This window comes from Varanus komodoensis, unplaced genomic scaffold, assembly GCF_004798865.1.
Source record: "Varanus komodoensis strain SLA01 unplaced genomic scaffold, ASM479886v1 scaffold45, whole genome shotgun sequence".
NCBI lineage: Eukaryota > Metazoa > Chordata > Lepidosauria > Squamata > Varanidae > Varanus > Varanus komodoensis.
The window spans coordinates 4484227-4505966 of NW_025336011.1; the positions used below are offsets into that span (position 1 = coordinate 4484227).

Below are 21740 nucleotides of genomic sequence, written 5' to 3' on the forward strand. Positions count from 1 at the left end.
AAGGCATATGATACATCCATTTTTCAGAAGCTAACCAGGTCAGAATATGGTCAGAATCTGGAGCACCTGAGATACTCTCCCATCACCAAAGTACACTGCCTTGAGTTTTATGGAAGAAAGGCAGGATATAAATGAAATGAATGTGCAGCCACCACTGGATATAATTCTAAATGCATTAGTGCAGAATGAAAAGTAATGTGAGCAGAGAACCAGAAGTGGTGTATGTTGCAACTTAATTCCATTAGAGGTATAATCTTTCATATTTGTCTTTAGCAATTGTGAAACACTGAAGCTAAGTGTGGTAATAGTATGCTAGGCTGACAGCTATTCTAGTTAATTGACTTGGAGTTGCATGTGGCTCAGTACCGTTTGGAAGAGGAAGGAATGGGGATTCCAAAAAGGGCTCCTTTTTGGCCATATATTTCATGTGATAGAAAATTAAAGAAAGTGCCACTTACAGTCTCACCACGGTCTCCATTCTTGCCAGCAGGGCCAACAGGGCCAGGGGCACCGGGGGCACCAGGAGCACCAGGAGGACCAGCTGGGCCAGTCTCACCACGATCACCCTATTTAGGAAAGGAAAAGAAGAGAGGATCAATGATCAGAATCAGTGCAGGGCCATCCTTTCATGTTGAAGTTATCCAAATACAACTATCTTGTCCATATATAACTCACCTTAGGACCAGCAGCACCATCACGTCCAGGAGCACCCTCGGCACCAGGAGCACCCTATGAACCGAGAAGAGAAAGCAGGAGAAAAAGAAAGTGAGATCATAGAAATTGTTAATGAATTTCTAGGAAGCAAGGGATACCTACACTGTACTAAGCATTCTCAGTTCCCTGCCCGAGATATATTAATCCAATCACATATATTTACTCAGCAAGAAGAAATTGCTCAATAAACTTAGGAAGTGGCCTTAGATTGATTCAAACTTTTGTTTTCTCTAGCTCTGCATCTCTCCTAGATCTTTCTCAGGCTTACTGAAGATGCCAAGGGGGCCTTCTACAAGCAAACCATGTGCCAACACACTTTATGGTCCCTTTCTGAAGATACCATTAATCCATTAACCTAGTATTGTTGACTTTGATTGGCTTTGACCTCAAAGGCTTCAGCCCAAGATCTTTCCTGGCCCTGCAACTAAGATACTTTTAACTTAAACCTGAAACATCCAGTGCGCTGAGTGTGTTTTATACCAATGAGTTATGGTCTTACTCCTATTTGTACAGTTTGGTTTGGACCCTATGTTATAGTTAATGGTAACAGAGCTGGGGTTCCACAGAGGAAAGAGAATAATAGATGGATTTAGGAGCATTGAGTTTTGTAGAAATATGAAAACTTGCCTCACGTCCAGCTTCACCAGGGGGTCCAGCCAAGCCAGGTGGTCCCATTGGACCAGGAGGACCACGTTCACCAGGAGAACCAGATGGACCTTGTTTGCCAGGCTCGCCCTATGGAAATCATTCACAGTTATAACAAAAACACAGAGAGAGCAAGCAATGAAGAAAGAATTAACTGAGAAGAGTGGAAAGAGAGTGAAAAGAGGAGGAAAATAATATCTGAATCCACCTTAGTAAAGATACACAGTACCCATGGTCAAACAAATTATTTAGACACCTGAGACAGAGAATCCTGCAAGTATCTTTTCTTACACTGGTAGTCAAAATACAGTAATGCTAAATTAAATAGCTAACAGCTTTCTGCCCTTTCCCAATATCCAAAATCAGCTGACTTAGGCAGCTACCTCAGTTGTCCTGATACTAAGGAAGGTCCTGGGGTAGAGAAGAGGAGTTGGGGGTATAGTTTCCATGGAATTTTATATTCATTTGATGTATAATTCTCCTAACGAATCACTGGGGAAACATTTGTTCTATAGAGTGTTAGTAAGACATGGATGTGTTTTACAGATTTCTATGGCATTATCATTTGTTCTGTAAGGTTTAGAGCACTGTTCTCTCTAGTATTTATGAAAAAATGTGCAAAGTTTATCATTTGATTTATAGATTATAAATTCACAAGCTGAATTTGTTTCACTTTTGAAAACTAATTCTTAACACATCCTCTTTCTGCTGCCAAAACCTGTTTTGCTAAAACAATTTTTTTCTTCTCACCCAATTCTAAGTCCAACTGCATATATAATGGAAAAACCTTATAACTAGGAGAATATATGTTCAGGACGTTGCATGCAAATTTGAGCCAGGAGAATCCATGTGAGAACTTTTCTTCTGGAATTTGTTTCAGCTCTAGTAATTCATGCTGCTGTGGAATATTTTGTTTCATGGAGCTGTGGATAATTTATTTAAAAGAGAATTCCAGGAAACTGTGAGCTGCCATTTCTAAGCATGCAGGGCTCCTCAAAGAAAAGACCAGCCCTTAAAACACAGAACATCTGTTGAATCTATTTCAAAGGCCTAGCAAAGTTGCTCAGTTTAAAATGTGAGCAGATGAATGCAACGTTTATATTTTGGGAGATCCTATCTCTGGGCCTGTGTTTAAGGTGAACAACAAGCTTCCCTAGAGATGATGAGAAATGTGTTGACTTTTAAGCATTTATAGGCTGGATTGTAAACTACGTTTTTCATGGTTCTTGACATGACTTTCAGCCTACAGTATAGTAGTAAAAAAAATGACCACCAAAAGGAAGCAAAAGTAATCTTTGTTTGGGAAGAAGCCTTTCTTTGGAATGTGAACTACAATCTTAATGCCTCTCCCCTGGAAATGTACCACTGATATAAATACACACTTCCATATGCATATGTTTAGCACAAGAGGTGGGAGAGACAAAACCTGAGGAAGTATCACTGAAACTGAGAATCAGATTTTGCCATATTTTCTCAAGTTCTTTTGGCCTCTTATCCCAAGTACAGCGTTCATGTTGTGTGATCAGAAACTGATGACAGTTTCATTTTAGACTCTGCATCCCCATGAATGGCTAAGTCCACTTAAGAGACATACTCCTGCCCCCAAGAAAATCTCTCTGCTGTTCCCTTGCCCTGAAGACCAACATCTGCCCCGCAAAGCTCAGGACAAATCTGTATCCTATTTTATTAGACGTAGTAGAAGAACACAAAGGAAATACTCACAGATGGTCCGGGAAGACCAGGGAAACCTCTCTCGCCTCTTTGTCCAGGAAGACCAACTACACCACGTTGTCCAGCAATACCTTGTGGGCCAGGAGTACCAGGGGCACCCTATAGAAGCAAGAGAGAAGAAACACGAATGAGTGAGACGTCAACAAAGAACTGCTTTGGTTGGAGGGACAAATTTCATCTGCATTAATAATATGGTATTCCATGGAAAGATTGTTGCTGAGGAGCAAGGCATGAGCAGCAACTATGGAACACCAGCAAGGGGTAGACTGGTATTTCTGTGAACCAGAGCAGTCTGGGAGACAAGAATCCAGATGGCTTGCCTGAAGGAGCATGGTGAACATCCTGACTCCTTTTTACATTGTGAGCAATCTCGGTACTTCTAATTTTAAAAAAATAATCCGTGCTGTGCCTAAAAGCAGTTAACATCCCGTTGTCCTTTGACAGGTTGGCTATGGAATTTTTCTTCAGATAAGAGTCCTTTGAAAGGGATAATATGTGACTGTCTATGTAAGACTTCTTTTTTCATAATTTTTATTCCTAACCTTTCAAGCAAGCTAGTGAACATGGTTCATGTAGCATGTAAAGTAGGAAACCACCATTTTTAATTTTAGTCATAGACACTAAAAATGTAGCTATTTAATTTGAATATTCCAGTGGATGCATACTTTTCCATGAAGACATGCAGTTACAGAGATTTGCAGAGCTGGGTGATGAGGCATCAACACCAGGAAGTTGGACATTTTAAAATCAACTTAAGCGAGAAGAATTATTAGCATTAAATGTGTGATTGCTTGTCTGGAGCTCATGTGAAAATGAGACTTCCATGGAGAAGATGCCAAGCTTGGCTCTAGTTAATACACTAAAGAGAAGCATGTGGCATTTACTTACAGCAGGTCCATCAGAACCGGGAGATCCCTTCTCACCAGGAGGTCCAGGTGGGCCAGCAGGTCCAGCTTCACCGGGGCGGCCAGCTGGTCCAGTCTCACCACGGGGTCCTTTGGAACCTTCCTTTCCAACAGGGCCTGGTGGGCCGGGAAGTCCGATGTTACCCTTTAGGGAAAGAAGAGAAAAGGCAACTCAGTAACTCTCGCAGCTACAGCCAAGAGGCTAAGTTGCATGGAATGCCATCCCAGTGGAGCTTCCTAGGGGAAGGACCCCTGGATGGGTTGTGATCATGTTCAGGGTGGGTGTGATCACTCAAGAAATGAGAAGAATTTTCCCAGCCTGGCTTCCAGTGCTGGCTGGGGGTATTGGGAGTTGTAGTCCAGCATGTATGTAGGGCACCAGGTGGAAGAAAGGCATTCAAAGCCGGGCTTGTTTATTTTAGTTATGTGTTCCTAAATGTTAGGAATAGATGGACCACCACAGTTTAAACTAATCTTCCTGGTGGCTTTATGGACAGTTCCAAATAAGGTACATTGATGTGACAATGAACAGATAATTGTATCTGTCATGATTTTCCCTGATGCATCCTGGGATTGCAAGTTGCTGATCTCTTAAAAATCTTGAACCTCATCTTGCTACCTACAAATCTTAGAATTTCTCAGGAAGAAAAAATGACTATTAAGTCAATAGTATTCAGTATGCCCAAATAGTTTCTGTCTATCCTGCCTCTCTCTTGTACAGAGCTGTAGTTCAATGCCCACCAAACTGATGATTCAGTGAATGCTCATCATGTGGAACATATGAATTTAAAAATTTGAAATATTTTAAATTAAATGTAAACTCAATTTTTAAATTCAATTTAAACTCAAGCTTTAATGATGCTACTTAAAACACATCACAAATGTTTCAAATGGTGCACCCTAACACATAAAGTCCAACATTTTATCCTGTGTCTAAAGTTTATTTTATATTGGCTGAAATTTGAAACACTGGATTTGCAGTAAAAATGCATGTAAAATTCACTTCAAAATAGAAAGCTTTTTGAAGCTTTTAATTCAAACAAAAAACATGAAGTTGGATATCACTAAGCTAGATGCATTTAGTACTCTAGTTGAGTTATTTATTCATCCAACTAATTTCAGTGGGACCCAAGTACAAGTCTGGATCCAACTCACTACATATTCAGATTTGAATGGCTTCTGCACTATTCTCATATCTGTTTTTTCCCCTGTTAATGGCTACCAATTTTCTTTTTCTCTGCTGAAGAAGAAAACATACATCTTCATTGGATCTTTTAGGAATCTTTTACTGAGTATTTTCATGCTGTCAGCCAACTGGGAATTGTATAGTAGTTTTCCAGAGAGCTGCCAACTATACCAAAAGGTGCATTCACAGGAGGAGGGTACTCACAGATGGGCCAGGGGGTCCAACTCTTCCAGCAGCTCCAGGGAATCCAGTAGCACCCTATCAAAATAATTAGAAGATTCCATTATCAATAGCTCCCACAAAACTGTACTTGTGTGTGTGTTGATCCCACAGTGAGTCAAGTGGATTTTGTCTTAATTTGAGGGTTGTCTTAGTCTCGATACAGAAACCTATTTGCAATACCAAGATTATTGCAACAGAAAAATGCTTTCTCAACCTGTCTGGCATCTTGCCAAAACATCACTATTTCTCTTGCACAGAGAGATTCAGAAATATGGAGTACAATTTGTTTGGAGAAAGCCATAAATATAACACCTTTCTGTGGAGCCTCATATCTCTATCAAATGTGGCTAGGCTTTTTCATATAGGTAATCTACATTTGTTCTTAAGCTAGTGAAACTACAGTAGTACTGAATTTCAGGGAAGAGTTGCTGGCATCAAGTTCTGGAATGTGATTCTTTCTATATCATGCATTACTTGAATTACGCTGGCTAATGATTGCCTCTGGGCATATGCAGAGACCTTTACTGTAAAGTACCCAATCCCTTTTAGATATAAACTATTTTGGAAGAGGTGTTAAAGAAGCCTATCTTGTCTATCTAAAATACATTGTAATCTCCTTGAGCAAAAGTTGCATCCTTTCTATATTTTATATTTGTTAGATTACTAGTTCAATTACTTTCCTCATCCATAATCTATTTTTTAATGAACTAGGAAGAAGTAGAGTGATGTTCTTGAGATACAAAATTTTGGTGGATGTGAATGATGATTTGATGCATCTCTAGCCTCATCTTTTAACTTGCATCCAGTTCAGTAGTTCAGAAGCAGATACTCACAGGGGGTCCAGCACTTCCACGAGCACCTTTGGCTCCGGGAGCACCAATAGGGCCCTGCAATAGGTGGAAAGACAGGAGCATTACGCCAAAGGTCGATAGAAGGTTAAAGCTTCCCAGAAGAGATTGAGAAACAATGAGGAGTCACTTACAGCAGGTCCAGGGGGTCCAGTGGCTCCAGCAGGACCAGGAGGACCAGGATCACCTTTAGCACCAGCATCACCAGTTTCACCTTTAGCACCAGGTTGTCCATCCGCACCCTAAGGAGGTAAGAAAAGAACAGCTGGTGAGAAACAATGGGATGGAAATGGTATCTTAGTTATATGATATGTACTCATTCAAGCATATCAAACTAAACTATCTCCTTGAAGACCATATGACTTCCAGCAGTCTGCCTTAACTTCCACTCCTGTGTCATCCAAACATGGGCATGCGGAATCAGAAGCTAGTTTGCTCAGTCTGGAAAGGAGGTGGTAACTTGATCAGTTCTAGGAGATTCAGTTCCTGATTTACCTCTCCATTGCTATTATGGTGGAATCAGTCTTTTGTGGTTCAGTGGACAAACTTCTGGGCATGGAGAGCCAGGGTGAAATCCCTAAAATTTCAGATGTGAGCTCACAGAATGTCTTTAGGGTCAATCTTTGCATTTCTCACAGCTTACTCAACCTTAAAAGTTTGTTGGGAAGTCAAATAAAATGAGACTTGTGTCTTTGCCAGACCCAGAAGTACTGAAGAAACTGTGACTAGTATGTAATCCTGAGTCATCTTAAAGAAGCACTGCAAAAGGCAATTTTGTCACCCCGGCAATATACAGTTTCGTGCCTACCTGACTGCTGTAGTAGTTAAGGAGTAAGAACTGAAAATGCTCAGAAATTGGCATTTTGTTTGTTACATGTATCTGACCAATTTCAATAACTTGAAGCATTCCATTTTCCTCTACCAGAGTTCACCTGTTAATGTGCTTTTACTGTTTCTGGTAGCAGTTTCTGTTCTATTTTTCCGTTTCTGTCTGTTCCCTGTGTTACTTCCATCCTGCAATTTCCACAGAGCACGGCTCACCCCCCCCCCACGCCCCAAGCACAGAATGTGCATCAAGCCTGACCATATGATGCAGCACAAGAGTTTGGAATCATACTAACAGGGGGGCCAGCAAATCCCGCAGGTCCTGCAGGGCCAGGTTCACCACGATCTCCCTGGGAACGAAAAGCAAGAAACATACTTGATCAGTGATGGGAATAAGGAAGGTAGGATAAAGAAGAAAGGAGGGAGAGAGAGAGAGAGAGGTCTGAGATGGAGGAATTTCACAAGAAGGAGTACTTACAGGAGCACCACGAGCACCAGTGGGACCAGCGGGGCCAGCGGGGCCAGCTTCACCCTAGGGGAGGAAGGACAAGAGACCAAGTTAAGTGCTGCTGAACTAGAAATCATCATGGAATATCCTGTTACACAAGTAAGACAAAGTGCCAAAATATAGGATGGAGCAGCACCGTCCTAGAGATTAATTAGGTGCTAAGCAAAGAAAGTTTTAAAAAAATGACTGCATCTCTGCTTGGATAGATTTGGTGGGGCTCACAAAAGTTTCTTTTTCTATTGATGGATAAATTTGATATGTCAGTTCAAAAAACATGGACAAGTGACATTCATATCTGACCACAGATCTATTGAGCTCAAGAACAAAACAGCATTGCAAAATTCAGAAAAGTGCTAAATCCAAAGGGAAACTACAGAGGTGTAGCTGATTTTAAAATGTGGACCATACAAATTCCTGGAGCCTTCCAATTCATTCAGCAAACTAAATCTAGTTGCCAGCTAGCACTTTGATTTCAAAAATGGACTTATATCAAATCAGTTCTGGATTTTGTGTATATGGCTGGGAAAAGCCAAACTCAGGTACTCGTCTCATGTTTTCCCCTCCCCTCAAGTTAAGCTCAGCTCTTCAAGCCTGAAGGGCTCAGGTGAAGCCAGGAATGAGCCCAGCAAATGATCATGGTCTGAAAAAGCCCAACTGGTCAACTACTGCCCCTCACAAGGAGTCAGAGTTCAATACAGGTAGATGGTCTTCACATTCTCATGCCTTAAAATTCCTTGGGTGGAAAAGGAGCTGTACCCAGTTGCTGCCCTGTTCTCAAAATCAGCATTTGGGATGGTACACTGCACTGACTAGTAAGAAGGGATAGACTGACCCATTGCAACCCTACCTAACCATGACCCATGCTGAGTTGAGGACTGAAAAGGACGTTTCATCTCCCAATGGCAACTGTGCCTCATCATGGAGATCTTCCTTACACTTTACAAAACAGCAGAATTGAAGAATGAACAGAGTTTTCAGCTCATTCAGAAATCTATTAAAGTGCCAAGAAATGTGCACTTGAAATGGAATTACTTTTCTTGAGCCCTGACAAGTAATGGCCACAAGATCTTTTCTAGAAAGGAGCATAATAGTTAATGAAACACTTACTTTGTCACCAGGAGCACCAGCGGGTCCAGGTGGGCCAATGGGTCCAGTCAGTCCTCTGGCGCCATCCTTGCCAGGAGAACCATCAGCACCTTTGGGACCTGGGTCACCCTAGGGAGGAAGGAAGATGGAGCAGACATGAAGTCCTGAAGAGAACAGCAAGCACTGGGATGAAGGACTCTGCTGATGATAATACATGTCTGAAATGTGAAGCCTTGTCATAAGTTAAGTTACATGCAAAATTCATATCAGGATGTCAAAGCAGTTTGGAAGAATGAATAATTTTTTTCTCAAGGGTTTCCCAGTGGCTGTAAATGAAAGGCTGAATACTACTTCAAGGGTTACCCTTCATATTGCAAACTGTTAGGCCAACTCAGAAAAAAAGCCTGTAAATGAACCTCTTGCTCTGGCTTTGCAGAAGAGAAGAATTACTCGATGCTGGGCTGGTCACTGGGTATTATAAGGAGGGGAGATCTGTATATACTAGTTCACTGAATTTAATATAATCTTCCAGTTCCTCCTTGCCCTTATAATTCTGCTTAATCATAATTTAGATACTTTGTACGCAGGAGGCCCTAGGTGTGACTTCCAGCATCTCTACTAAATAGATCCCAGGGCCTGGGTCTGGGAGAGGCTGACATACTGAAGAACTTTTACCAGTTGATGTAGACCAGGGATATGGACTTCCAGATGTTATCAGACTCCAGCTCCCATCAGTTCCAACCAGAGTGGCAGCAGTTTGGAGTGATGGGTGAAGGAATTAAACAACATTGTGGAGAGGGGGCACAGGCCCCAACTGTGGTGCAAACAGCTCTGATCTAGATGGACCAAAAGCAGAAAGCAATTTCAGCTGTTCTCCACCAACAAGCTTTCTCTCCAATTGATAGGGTGTGTTCAGAATCAGGGGAAAGATGGGGGAAGGTGTCAGAAGGCTCCTGAAGGATTGTCTGGCCCCACTTAACTAGCCAGAGACACAGAGCTGCTGTGAGCCTTCTTTTTTACTTTCATAGGGGCTTTCCCCTTTTGCTTTCTCTATAAACAAAAAATGACCCTGAGAAAGGGTACTTTGCCGTGAATGATATGCATTCACCAGCATTATTTTGCATCACCATGAATTCTTAGCTGAGTTCTGACTTCTTCTGTGGGCTAACCACCTTTTCTCCTGTTTTTAAATCTCCTTCATTTTAAATTATTCATTCATTATTAATTAAAAACATTTCTACCCCATTCTTTACCAAGGTCTCAAGATGAGGACCTCATTCTGCCCACCATTAATCCTCATATGTTGCAGCTGATTCAGACTATGAATCTTGAATATGAATGAATATGAATAGTCATGTGGTTCATAAAAATGGTTGTTCTTAGTTGAAAAGCATTCAGAGGTAGAGAGAAGGAGCAAGTGACTGCCATTTGGATAGATTTTATTTTCAAGAACCAGATTCTTACTCTGTCTCCCTTGGCACCGGGCAGACCAGCAGCACCACGTTCGCCAGGCATACCCTGGAGGCCAGGAGGACCTTGATTTCCAGGAGTGCCAGGAGCACCAGCATCACCCTAGAAAGGCACAAGGAAACAAGGGGACAAAGATCAGAAAGAGTGTTAAGGTATTGACCTTAGTACAGAAGCCTCCTGATCCCTTCTGGACTTTTTCTTTCTTTCACACACTCATATGCTCTCACATACTAATTGCACATGATTTAACTTTTCTGATGCTCAGTCTAATACTCTGTGTGGTGCCTAGGTAGGCAGCAATTTAGGGGCTTCAGGCTGGTAATAGTAAAGTTGATACAGAATTCCGAACATCTCAGTTTTGAGTGAAATGTGGCTCTCACTGCAATGGGAAAAGGAAGGCCCCAGAGCTTGTTTCAGGAGGTTTGGCTGGCCCAGTTGAGCAACCAGGGACAGAAGCCTAGTCCTGTGGGAGAAGTGCCTGTGTGCTGAATTAGGCACTAGGTACTGGAGAGAGGGAGTGGGTATGTAGGCAGACAAGCATACTGCAGTACATTGCTTAAGTTTGGAGCAGAATGGTGAGCTTGCCATGCTTGCCAGCTTCAGCTTGCTGATGAGGCAAAGCAAGATCCAACAGGAACCAAATAAAGGTTCTGGGATAATGCATATGAATGGCACACTGTTACTGTGCATCGTCACCATTCCTGGACATCTACAGTAGGCACCCTAAGGAGACTCTTCTTTGGAACCTAGATGGAACGGGACCTGGGATCTCGTCCCGCATGTGGAGAGCACAAGTAGGCTCAGTGGAAAGGGAGGGACAAAATTAAAGTTTTAGATGCCAAAACTTTACTGTCTTCCTACAGAACATCGGCTCCATCATGGCCCCCTACTCCTGCTTCCTCCCAGTGTTCTTATGTCTTAACTTGGGAGGAGTGTGTATGGATGTGTGAATGGAGATAAAGTATTATGGAATCACACAAGCTTGTAATAGGATTCCCAGTACTGCAGTTGCTCTCACTAAATTTTAAATCAGTGGACATTAGGAATGGATGGAGTATTTCTCCCAACTCTCAAATTTGGAGGTCTGTGGATGTTTTAATGAATACCTCTTGGCCCATAAGTCTCAGAGGTTGCCCCTGAGAATACAGATATTTCTCTATGAAATAATTATCTGGTATAGTATGACATATTAACAAACCTTGGCACCATCGTTACCAGGAGCACCATTAGCACCGCGGGGGCCAGGAGGACCTGCAGGGCCTTGGACACCACGTTCACCAGGGAAGCCTCTCTCGCCCTAGGATTGATAAAGAGAGCTAAGTTACAACGCTATCACAGGAAGCAGTGGTGAGCAAATGCAAACGAGCATGGAAGACCCCAGTGTGGAGAGAAGAAGCTTTTCACTTACTCTTGCACCAGCGGGGCCGGGAGCACCAGCATCACCAGGGGGACCCTGTCAGGAGGACAAAATAAAGCATTTGTTAAGGCGTCTTTGACAAAGAATCCAGGTTATCTTCACTATTCTGTGGCAGGAGGCATTACTTATCTCCACTGTGGAAATTATGATCTAGCAATTCTAGTTTTAGTTCACATGGTCTTCCTTTTCTCTAATAGAATCACAGAACTGGAATGAGCTGTAGAGGTTATCTAGTCCAGAATCCTGGTGGAGTAGGAAATCTACTGCTACAGCATCCTCTGCTTAATGAGTTCAACCACCTCTCTCTGTCAAATAGCTTCTTGTAGGAACATACGTTGCGTGGTGACACAGGGCTGTTGCCTGCAATATGGAGGTTTCTTTGGCCATTGTAAAATAACCTGGCATACCCCACTAAAGCCTTCTTGTAGGTGGCTCTGACTAACCAACTGAAAGTCCACTTTTCTTCACTGATGCAGGCCAAACAAAGAGTCTGCATTACACAGGTTTGGCATTACACAGAAAGTGTAAGCGAAGCTCCCTGTGAAAAGGAGGCATGATGTGGACTCTGGAACAATCGGACAATTATGAATTCATGCCATGCCTCGCCCACACTGCAAACAATACAAGCAGTGATACATATGTAAAATGTCTTAATTATAAGGAATGGATGAAGAATTTGAAAAAGAAGAAGAATTTGCCTAATCAAATCCACCTAAACTTGCCAAAACCTAGTCCTGAAGGGAAGAGCAAACCTGCACCTGCTTAAATCTGTTCAGCTATTAAAGGGAAAGAGGAACCTGGCTTCATTGTGTGTGCAGATTGCGGATGATAAGGCAGAAGGAGCAAAAGGGAAGAGGCTTGACATATGGAATCCTGGAAAGTTAAGCTATATGACAAATGATGGTTTGAAAAGGAAATAGGCAGATCAGGAAGACAGATGTAAGAACTGTAGATGTGGGGAATGAGTTTTTTCTGGGGAGTCAGCAGGCTGAGATCAGACTTTGAGCCAGCCTTCCCCAACCCAGGGCCCTGCAGATGTGTTGGACTACAACTCTGATCATCCTAGAGTAAGAATGGGGAATGTGGTTCTGTGCTATCTGCAGAGCTGGCCATCTCTTTTACATGCTTCTGTATGAACAGCTGTGTTACCTACCTGTTCACCAGGCTTTCCAGATTCACCAGGGGCACCAGCAGGACCAGGCAGACCCTATAAGAGGTGAAAAAAAGTTAGATGTCAGAGGACTGGGGGAAGCTGGAACTGAAATACTGCTTGTCAAAGAGGTTATGGTTTGAGCATCTGAAAGACTGCTGTACTGGCACAGCCATTGCTACTTGTTCTCAAGGTTTCTGCATTCTAGCCTTCTTTCTTTTTCTTATTTTTAAGGTAACTTTCTAATCCCTATGGTTAGTGAAAATATATTTGTCTGTCTTCTCCCACCCTATCCAGTTCCTTGGCAGAAAGATCACAAAGAAATTTAACTCATTTGAAAACCTAGAGCAAGAAAGAAATTATGGAAAATTAAGCAACAATATGTCAGTAGACTTAATTTATGGTTTATTGCTACCCCTGATTTCTGTTGTTTTCTTTGTTTCCTGGTTTCCATTTGGAGTTAGGCTGACACTAAATTAGCATTCTGGCTGTGCTTCCTTATTTGTGAAACCTCTTACCTGGAATCCAGGAGCTCCAGCGGGACCTTGTTCACCTCTTTCTCCAGCAGGGCCCTGTGATGGGAAACAGAGGAAGCATCAAGGATTAGAAGAATTTTAAAAGGGCTGTCCTGTGATCATCATGAATAGTAAAGAAGGTGTGATCAATAAATAATTTTTACTTACACTTGGGCCAGGGGGTCCCTGAGCACCAGTTTCACCATCTTTACCAGCAGCACCCTAGGGGAAAAGAGGAGAGGTTGAGGGTGGGAAAAGGCAGAGACAAGAATATCTGGAATCAATTTTAGAGGTCTGGTGATCAAAAACGCTTCTTCTAAATCAATATATCTCACACTCCTGCTAAATGCCTAGATCATTTATTGCCTTAATGCATTGCTTCTTTGTACCACTGTCATGTATACTATCTATGCAGTAACCCCCTTGGTGTGCTTCTTCTTCACTCTCATTTGTCCTTTTTCGTTGCATTTTCCAGAGCTTCCCTGTGCATGTAGGACATCCCTCTAACACATTGACCCTAGCCTTTCCCTCTGCTCTCAGTCTTCTGCATTATGTGGACTGCAATCTCTTTAGTTCAGTTTTTTTAACTTGTTCAATTTTCTGTATAGCCCCTGGTACACTCTTGATGTCAAATCAACATCCTGTGATAGCAGGATTAGCTTTTTCTCTCTGCCAAAGGGCTTGCTGTGACAATCCAGAATGAGTACCAATGATTTCTTGGTTTGACTAAAAATCCTTGTACAGATGCAAGTTCAGATTTGGACTTGGGACAGAGAACAAGTGTATAGTATAAGGCAGTGAATAAAATACTTACAACAGCACCAACAGGTCCAGGAGCACCTCTCTCACCAGGCTTGCCAGGCTCACCCTAGAACAGGAGGGTAGGGAGGGGAAGAAGTTGTTTTAGAGGCGGAATCAATAACTTTATGGTAAGCAAACAAGCAAGATATTCCCAGTTGTAGGACTTCACTCCCCAAGCTCCATCTTCACTCGTGCAAGTTCAGCACATCTATAACAAAGGCATATTGGATTTGCACCCATGTGCAAGCAGCATGCAGATTTTGTTTGGGCCACAAATGGATGTTGTCATGATAGGGAAAACTACAGTGCCCTGCACCTCTATAGCACTGGAGTCTTTCTTCTTTCTTTCCTTCCACCCTGCCTTTTCTGGTTTACATTCTAGAACAACCCAACACCCAAGCAGAAATGTATCTGTCGTCTAGTTCAGTTGAATGCTTATGTTCTCCATACTATTAGATAATTCTGTGGACATTTCTTATCATGAATCACAGAATCTAAAGCTAAAGGGGAAGCCTTGAAGGCCACCACAGGAAATAGTTGAATAGGAGGCTCTGAAGGTTTTATATATGTTATATATGTCACTGGATGCAGAAACATAGATTTTTCTATCCTTCTCATCCAGGGCATTGTGATCTAGAGGTGACTGAGAGTTTAATTTTAGTTCTTTTTGGATAAGAATGTACCAAAATTTATACATTTCCTCATATATGGGAAAGAACCTGAGATTTAAATGATCCAAATATTGGGGATGACAGTGGAACTGATAGATTTGTCTGCTCTTACATGAGATTCAAGAAAATGTTACTTACAGCAGCGCCTTTAGGTCCAGGGAAACCCATCACACCAGCTTGACCTCTTGCACCAGGTGGACCTGCAGGTCCGGGGCGACCATCTTGACCAGCAGGGCCCTATTAGGGGGAAAAGGAACCAATGAAGAGGTGTTCATTTGTTTAAAGAACAATTCCCTTCTGGGCAAAGGAAAGAATTAAAAGAGGGGAAATCCGTTACTCACAGTAGGTCCAGTCTTGCCATCGGGGCCAGGGCTACCAGGGCTACCAGTCAGACCCTGAGTGGGGGGAAATGAAAGAGAGTTAGAAAGCAGCATTTGGTGGATTAACAAAGAGAGCGTGTGACTGAGGAAGGGTAGGTCAGCTCACCCTGTCTTTGGCACCTCAGGGCATAGCAGTGCATGATCAGAGTGGTGCACCATAGCATGTTTTGCAAGACGCTTGCACTTGGTGTTCTTTCATCCAGAACAGAAAGACTTTTACAGTTTTAAAAGCCTCCTCAGCATAGCTAGTGCTGATTTCTTGTAAATTAGTTTCAGTTTTAGTAGTGCTTTATTACAGCCTTTCTGTATTGATACATATTTTAATTGATATGTGCATGTTTTTAATTCATTTTCCTGAAAGTTGCCCTGAGCACCTAGCGGAAAAGTAATAAATAAAGGCAATAGATACATAGGCTACACAAACAGTTTGGTCCTTGAAGTGGAAACTGGGATACTGGGTTCAAATTATTGAGCAAGGGATATTTTTGAGTGTGTTTGGAGTTCAACAGGTTAAGCATTTGACTCTGGCTTCTAAGTCTTGAACTCAAATTACACAGCAATCCTTGATTTCCTAGTGACTTTGAGCAAGTCATCTATTTCTAAAAATTTGCCTAAAAAGACTTTCTACTTTTACATACTAATGGCATTTCTAGCAACTGTTTTTTTCCTCATTAGGGCTTTTGTGCCATTTTTTTTGTTAAGGCTTTTTCTGCCTTGAGTGATCCCAGCCAATCCAAGATCATATAGGAAATTCAGGATGTCATGATGCTATGTAGCTATTCAGATAAGATTAAGCAGTGATGTCATGAAGCCAATTCAGAGTGAGGGCAATACTTCTGACTGATTTCACCATATATGCACCCACTGTACTCAGATGTAGACACTAAAAGCTGATAGGACAAAGCTCCCTCCTTCAACTCAGCCCTACTTATTCGTCACCTTCCTTCTCCTGTCTGTAAAATTGGACCCATAAAAGGCTCTTTACCAGCATGTGACAGAGAATGTGAAGTACCTCACATACAGAAAAGTCCCTTTTTATGAATGAAGCTAGTATTAGACCATGGGAAGAGTCATTCCACATTAGGGCCCAAAGGCAGCACTGATGCGAATGTAGCTGTAGAAAGTGCCACATTTTTGTTGTTTTCCAGGGGTAACCATGAAAGCATGTGGCCATGTTCGTGCTCTGTCATTCACTCACCTTGGCTCCAGGGAGACCAGGCTCACCAGCGCGTCCAGCTTCACCAGGAGATCCTTTGGGACCAGCAGGGCCAGGAGAACCACGCTCACCAGGGGGACCCTGGAAAAGGAACAGTGATGAGAAGATGTTAGATACAACACATAAACACTGCCATTGCTTTATCCCTCCCCTATTTAGAAAGTTTCTGTGCTATTTTAGGGTTAAATCCAAAGATTCCCGGAGAACGAATTGCTGCACAAGGAAAGGAGACTGATCTAATTCTCTCCTCTGGTAGTAAACTTGGATAGTTCCAGTGTGAGGAAGGAGCAATAGAATAATAGAAGGGGATAGAATTATGAACGTGAAGCATATCTGGATTGGTGGTAGGAAGGATAAAGGCTGAGAAGAAAGATTGAAACTAACTTCCAAGCAAGTTATGTGCCCAGAAAAAAAAAAAGAAACAGGAAAGCTACAAATGCCACTGTGGGGTGAAACATGAAAAAGCACTCGGCATTGTTTACTGCAATCACCACTAGTTCAACTGGAAGAGGGTCTGAGATTCAGGGAGCACCAGAACTTTAAACATTCCTGCATGTTTAAAGTTTTTCTATGAAATCTCAGGGTATGAACTTGGGCAAGTTACCTCCACCTTGAAAGCAGAAGATGGCGGGTTCAGGGGCTAATGTTAAATTTTAAGGCTCAGGATTTTTAAAAATATGTTGTTGTTAACCGTTATTGTTGATTTCATTTCTATACTGCCCAAGTCTCTGGGAGATTCACAGCAATTTTGATGGCTTATTGTAATGATTATATTTCAATAGTTGCTTTCAACATTGCAACAAATAGCCCTGTTCTGATTGCCAGACATCTGCCTTAGAAGATATGCAGCATGGCTGTACTCCTGTCATCTCCTCAACATTAAGTGCATCTGGCAACCCAACAGATGTTAAGCGGCATTGATGTCACGCCATAAGATGCTTTTCAAAATTGAATATCATTCAAAATGAGGAATTGCAATGGACATCCTTCTGCTAAGAGAACATTCCATTTATCCTGTCCTGGCCTTGATATAGTTATCGAAACCTGTTACACATTCTTCAAGGCTGATGTAACCATTTTCCTCTAAGAAACATTTTCTACCATTCAGTCTCATAATTCCTCTCTAGCCAGTGGTGTATGCATGTGAAGAAACCATATCAGTACTGTCTGTAATCACCAGAACCCACCTTGGGACCAGCAATGCCATCAGCACCAGGGAAACCACGGCTTCCAGGAGCACCCTGTGAATAGGGCAGAAGAGAACAGGTGAATGGCACATATTCAATACTGCCAACAGGTGGGCTGCAAAGAGAACTCTTTCATCAGTATGTCAACCCAAGGGTCATCTCTCTTGTGGACAGGTAAAAAAATATTGCAGCCTTTAAAAATCACTAATTGGGCAGAGAGGATAAAAAGACCATTAAACATAAGGCAAAAACCTATCTAGATGAATGAAAGTAATTCCTCCATCAGGTTAATACTCTTCTTTCAAGAATTAGAGAATAATAGTTCACCCACCCTGCAGCTGAAGGGGCAAACATCTACTTGCCAACCCTTCCTCTGCCTTAAACCAGGATACATAACCCATACATGGAGAACAGGTGCTGAAAAGACGTGTTCTTTGGTCTGCAGGAATAGATTCCACAAGGCAAACTGCTTCTAGCCAGAGCACCAAGCAACAAATGACAAGGGAAGGACAAAGGAAAAAAACCTTCAGGAGAGAGGGAGCATGATGTGTGAGGTAAGGGAAGCTATGATCTCACAGCAAACCTTTGATCATTCTCAAACAGAAATGGTGGCCTGACCGATCTGTGGCAACTCTGACCTTAAAGGTCTCAATTATATATACCTTATATGAATGAGGTTCTCACGAGGTGTCCTGGAATTTCAAGCTGGGTACCAGGGGTAAATGTGGTGCTTATTTCTAGATCCAAATTTGGAGAATTCTCAGAGGAAAGGGAATAACTACAGTGCCCATCTGAGCTCCCACTGGTTCAGAAGAACACAAAGAAATAAGGGTCTTAGTGGCTTTGACCAAAGGTTCATCCTTGCATTCTGTCCCACAGAGGCGGGTCTATGGGAAGCCTACACTCAGGGAGTGAGTGCAGCAGTTCCCTCCCACTTACGGTCTCCAGAACTGATACTCAGGAACAGTACCTCTATTTCTGGAGGTGATATATAGCTATCATGACCAGTGAGTGAAGAACACACAGTAGTGTAAATATAATTTCTTCTGAAGTGTCGCAGTGTACTCAGAACAGTGTTTCGCATGGGGCACTATAGTCCTTCTCCGACTCACTAAAGCTTGTTATGTTTTCTTTCTGGCCTGCTTTGCTTTCACTTTTAATTCGACCTAACAATTCTTAACTAATCAAAAGAGCCACAGTGGGCATACTGGACAGCTACATGGCTGGTGAGCAAATTGGGCTTGCTCTAAATGAGTGCTAAAAGATTCTGATCTTGGTGCTGCGAGTAAGGGGAGACCAAAAAATGAAATTGCTACATACACGTTCACCAGCAGGTCCAGGCAAACCAGCAGGTCCGGGCTCACCACGGGATCCTCTCTTGCCTTCCTCACCATGTGGACCAGGTGGGCCTTGGACACCAGCGGGGCCCTGCAAAATAAGATGAAGGAGAAGGAGGTGAGCAGGAATACCTAAGACCAGAATAGGGTTAGGGTTTCAAATTCAGGTGAGATGGACACTTACAGGTTCTCCTTTAGCACCAGCATCTCCTTTGTTTCCAGGAGCACCAGGTTCACCCTATAGATATGAAGAAGACACAGAAAAAACAAGAGTCATATATCTTTTTCAGAGCAAGAAGTGCAGTTGTGGGGTTTCTTTTTCATGTACAAGAGAACAAGGTTGTGTCGTTTTTCTGAGTTTATTTTCATCAAACTTCTGTCACCCATACAGTCTGGAGAAATGGAGTGAGAAGTCAGAAGAAAACTGGCTTAATGCTTGTCTAGAAGAGTTTGATGGTGAGAAGCAGGGTTGGGAAAGGGATTTGAGAACACACGCTATGTGTCCAATGGCTCAGACGCTATATAAATCTTAACCCTGTGAAGTTTTGCTAGCAGGCTAATTTTGGAACAATTTCCTTCAAAGCAACTATTTCTACACCACTACTTATTGTTGTGATACAGTTGTTCCAACAGCTGCATAGATCTAGCTGTTATGCCATACTTCAGAGTTCAGAATTTCAAAGCCATGGTGGCTGGCAGAGCAGTGTGAAATGCTTCCAAAGCTAGCGAAATACTGAAGGCAATGTTCCCCTATCAGGTACAAATTTGGAACCAGCTGGTGACACTGAGAATCTAGGTACTGTAACTGCTAAACAAGCACAGATGGCAAGTATATGAGCATGGAAAATGCAGAAGAAGATGCCTTCTGAACCAGTGGTACTATGACAGGGCCACCTATGGTGACCTAGTGGCGAAAGGACATGGGATTTACTGGACATTTGGCCCAGATGGCTAGCTCTGATGAGCTGAAAGGTGAGGAAGACTTAGCTGACACTTACACTGTTACCCTTGGGACCAGGAGCGCCACTGGGGCCTTGAGGTCCAGCTGGGCCACGAGCACCAGGGAAGCCAGGAGCACCAGCAATACCAGGAGCACCCTAGGAGAGAGAAAAGAACAGGTGAATGACTGGTAAACAAGGGCATTGATAAGGATAAGGAAAGTGTGTGTACTGGGAAGATACGTACAGTTGCACCTTTGGCACCAGGTTGACCATCAGCACCAGGGTTTCCCTGAAGCAGAGAAAGAAGAGACAAGGGTTATCACTGCTGCCTATAGAAAATTCTGAAGCATATCTGAACGTAAAAGAAAAGCAAAAGTGAATTGCCAGGGCAACTTACAGAAGGACCAGCAGATCCAGCAGGACCAGCAGGGCCGGGTTCACCACGAGCACCTTGTGGGCCTTCACCACCACGAGCACCTTGGGGACCAGTTTCACCCTGTGCAGCAAGAGAAAGAGCAATAAATGTAAGTAATTATCCATGGACCTGGTGGCAACATCATCTTTGCCATACCTAATCCTCATGAGGCCTTAGAGTTCTTTCTCCCTGCCAGGTATGCTAGTTTAGTACTGTAAGGCCTGTAGCCTAGTTTATTAGGGCCCTATACACCCTCTGTCTCCCTGCTCCCCCATCAGTGTTTTGAAGTCTGAAGACTAGAAGAAAATCAATGCATTTGAAACATGGTGTTAAAGAAAGACTTTGCAAATATCCTGGACTGACAGAGAGACAAACAAGAGGGTCCTAGATCAAATCAAGCCAGGGCCTTCCCTAGAAGCAAAAATGACAAAACTGAGGCTCCCATACTTTGGACTCATCATGAGAAGGCAAAACTCCCTGGAGAAGACAATCATATTAGGGAAAGTCAAAGGCAGAAGATGAAAGGGAAGACCAAATATGAGATGAATTGAATCCATAAAGGAAGCCACAGACTTGAACTTGAAAGGGCTGAATGGAGTTGTCATGGACAGGACATTTGGAGGGCTTTCATTCATAGGCTTGTCTTAAGTTGGAAACAACTTGACAGCATTTAATAACTGCAACTCTTTACTTAGCCCTTTGAAGGTGTTGTTTTACTTCTTTGGGACCTACTCATAAGTCCTGTGACCCAATCCTTATGCTACAAAAACTGGCTGTTGCTCATTTCCAATTCCCTGATACATGATTCTGATAACATTTGAACCATGATGATGAAGATTTAACCATGCAGTGATCTCTTTTTCAAATCAGTATCAACTGGGCCTAGGAAGTAATATTCCTGGACCCTCACCTGGATTCAAATATCACAAGCAGGAAGGAAAACTGCCAAGCAGCCACAATTTCTACATAATATTATATAGGACTATGTTAACTGTAGATCCTTCATCTTGGTTTCTGATTGAGAATTGGAGCCTCTTGGAATTATACACAGGCTAGACGGCTTCACAGAGTCAGAGGAGGAAGCTTTTTCAAAGTCTGGATTATCATTATGAGGAATATGGAACAGCCTGAGGTCTTTCTTATAGAAGAAGAAAATGGCTCAATTATTTATTGCTACGAATTAAGTATGTTTGCTAAGCAATAGCTCTAGAGCAGAGATGGTACTATGGAGCTCTTATTTCAAGAAAGAAAGGAAGAGATAAACTCAACCATTTTGATGTTACTGAGATGGTCCTCACAAAACAATTACTTCCAAATGTCAGGGCAGTCAGGCGTTCTTACCTTAGGGCCAACAGCACCAGGGAAGCCAGGGGGACCAGCTGGACCAGTGGGACCCTGAAGAAGAAGAGTACAGCATTAAGTGATGATTCTAGAGTTTTCCGTAGTATCCCAAATTAGAACTCTTTTGGTCAACTCAGCTCCAGCTAAGGCAGGATGTTTGGTGTCTACTTTGAAATGGCCAGGAAAGTGAACTTGAGGTAAACTCTTCCAACCCGTGGTTGGTTAATTA

At 42.5% G+C, this 21740-nt stretch overlaps 1 protein-coding gene across 1 annotated transcript in view; it reads right to left on the minus strand.

The window, feature by feature from the left end:
- Positions 1-21740, minus strand: part of COL1A1 (collagen type I alpha 1 chain) — a 41359-nt gene that overhangs the window by 8197 nt on the left and 11422 nt on the right. The window contains exons 16-43 of the mRNA XM_044444642.1: positions 21512-21565; positions 20153-20251; positions 20000-20044; positions 19813-19911; positions 18999-19052; positions 18798-18905; positions 17478-17531; positions 16273-16371; positions 15036-15089; positions 14833-14931; positions 14037-14090; positions 13391-13444; positions 13226-13279; positions 12711-12764; positions 11549-11593; positions 11339-11437; positions 10135-10242; positions 8692-8799; positions 7555-7608; positions 7373-7426; positions 6386-6493; positions 6237-6290; positions 5386-5439; positions 3979-4140; positions 3082-3189; positions 1342-1449; positions 676-729; positions 459-566 (exon numbers count right to left, since the gene is read on the minus strand). Coding sequence (XP_044300577.1) covers positions 459-566; positions 676-729; positions 1342-1449; positions 3082-3189; positions 3979-4140; positions 5386-5439; positions 6237-6290; positions 6386-6493; positions 7373-7426; positions 7555-7608; positions 8692-8799; positions 10135-10242; positions 11339-11437; positions 11549-11593; positions 12711-12764; positions 13226-13279; positions 13391-13444; positions 14037-14090; positions 14833-14931; positions 15036-15089; positions 16273-16371; positions 17478-17531; positions 18798-18905; positions 18999-19052; positions 19813-19911; positions 20000-20044; positions 20153-20251; positions 21512-21565 — 2205 coding nt within the window. The remainder of the gene's footprint in view (positions 1-458; positions 567-675; positions 730-1341; positions 1450-3081; positions 3190-3978; positions 4141-5385; positions 5440-6236; positions 6291-6385; positions 6494-7372; positions 7427-7554; positions 7609-8691; positions 8800-10134; positions 10243-11338; positions 11438-11548; positions 11594-12710; positions 12765-13225; positions 13280-13390; positions 13445-14036; positions 14091-14832; positions 14932-15035; positions 15090-16272; positions 16372-17477; positions 17532-18797; positions 18906-18998; positions 19053-19812; positions 19912-19999; positions 20045-20152; positions 20252-21511; positions 21566-21740) is intronic.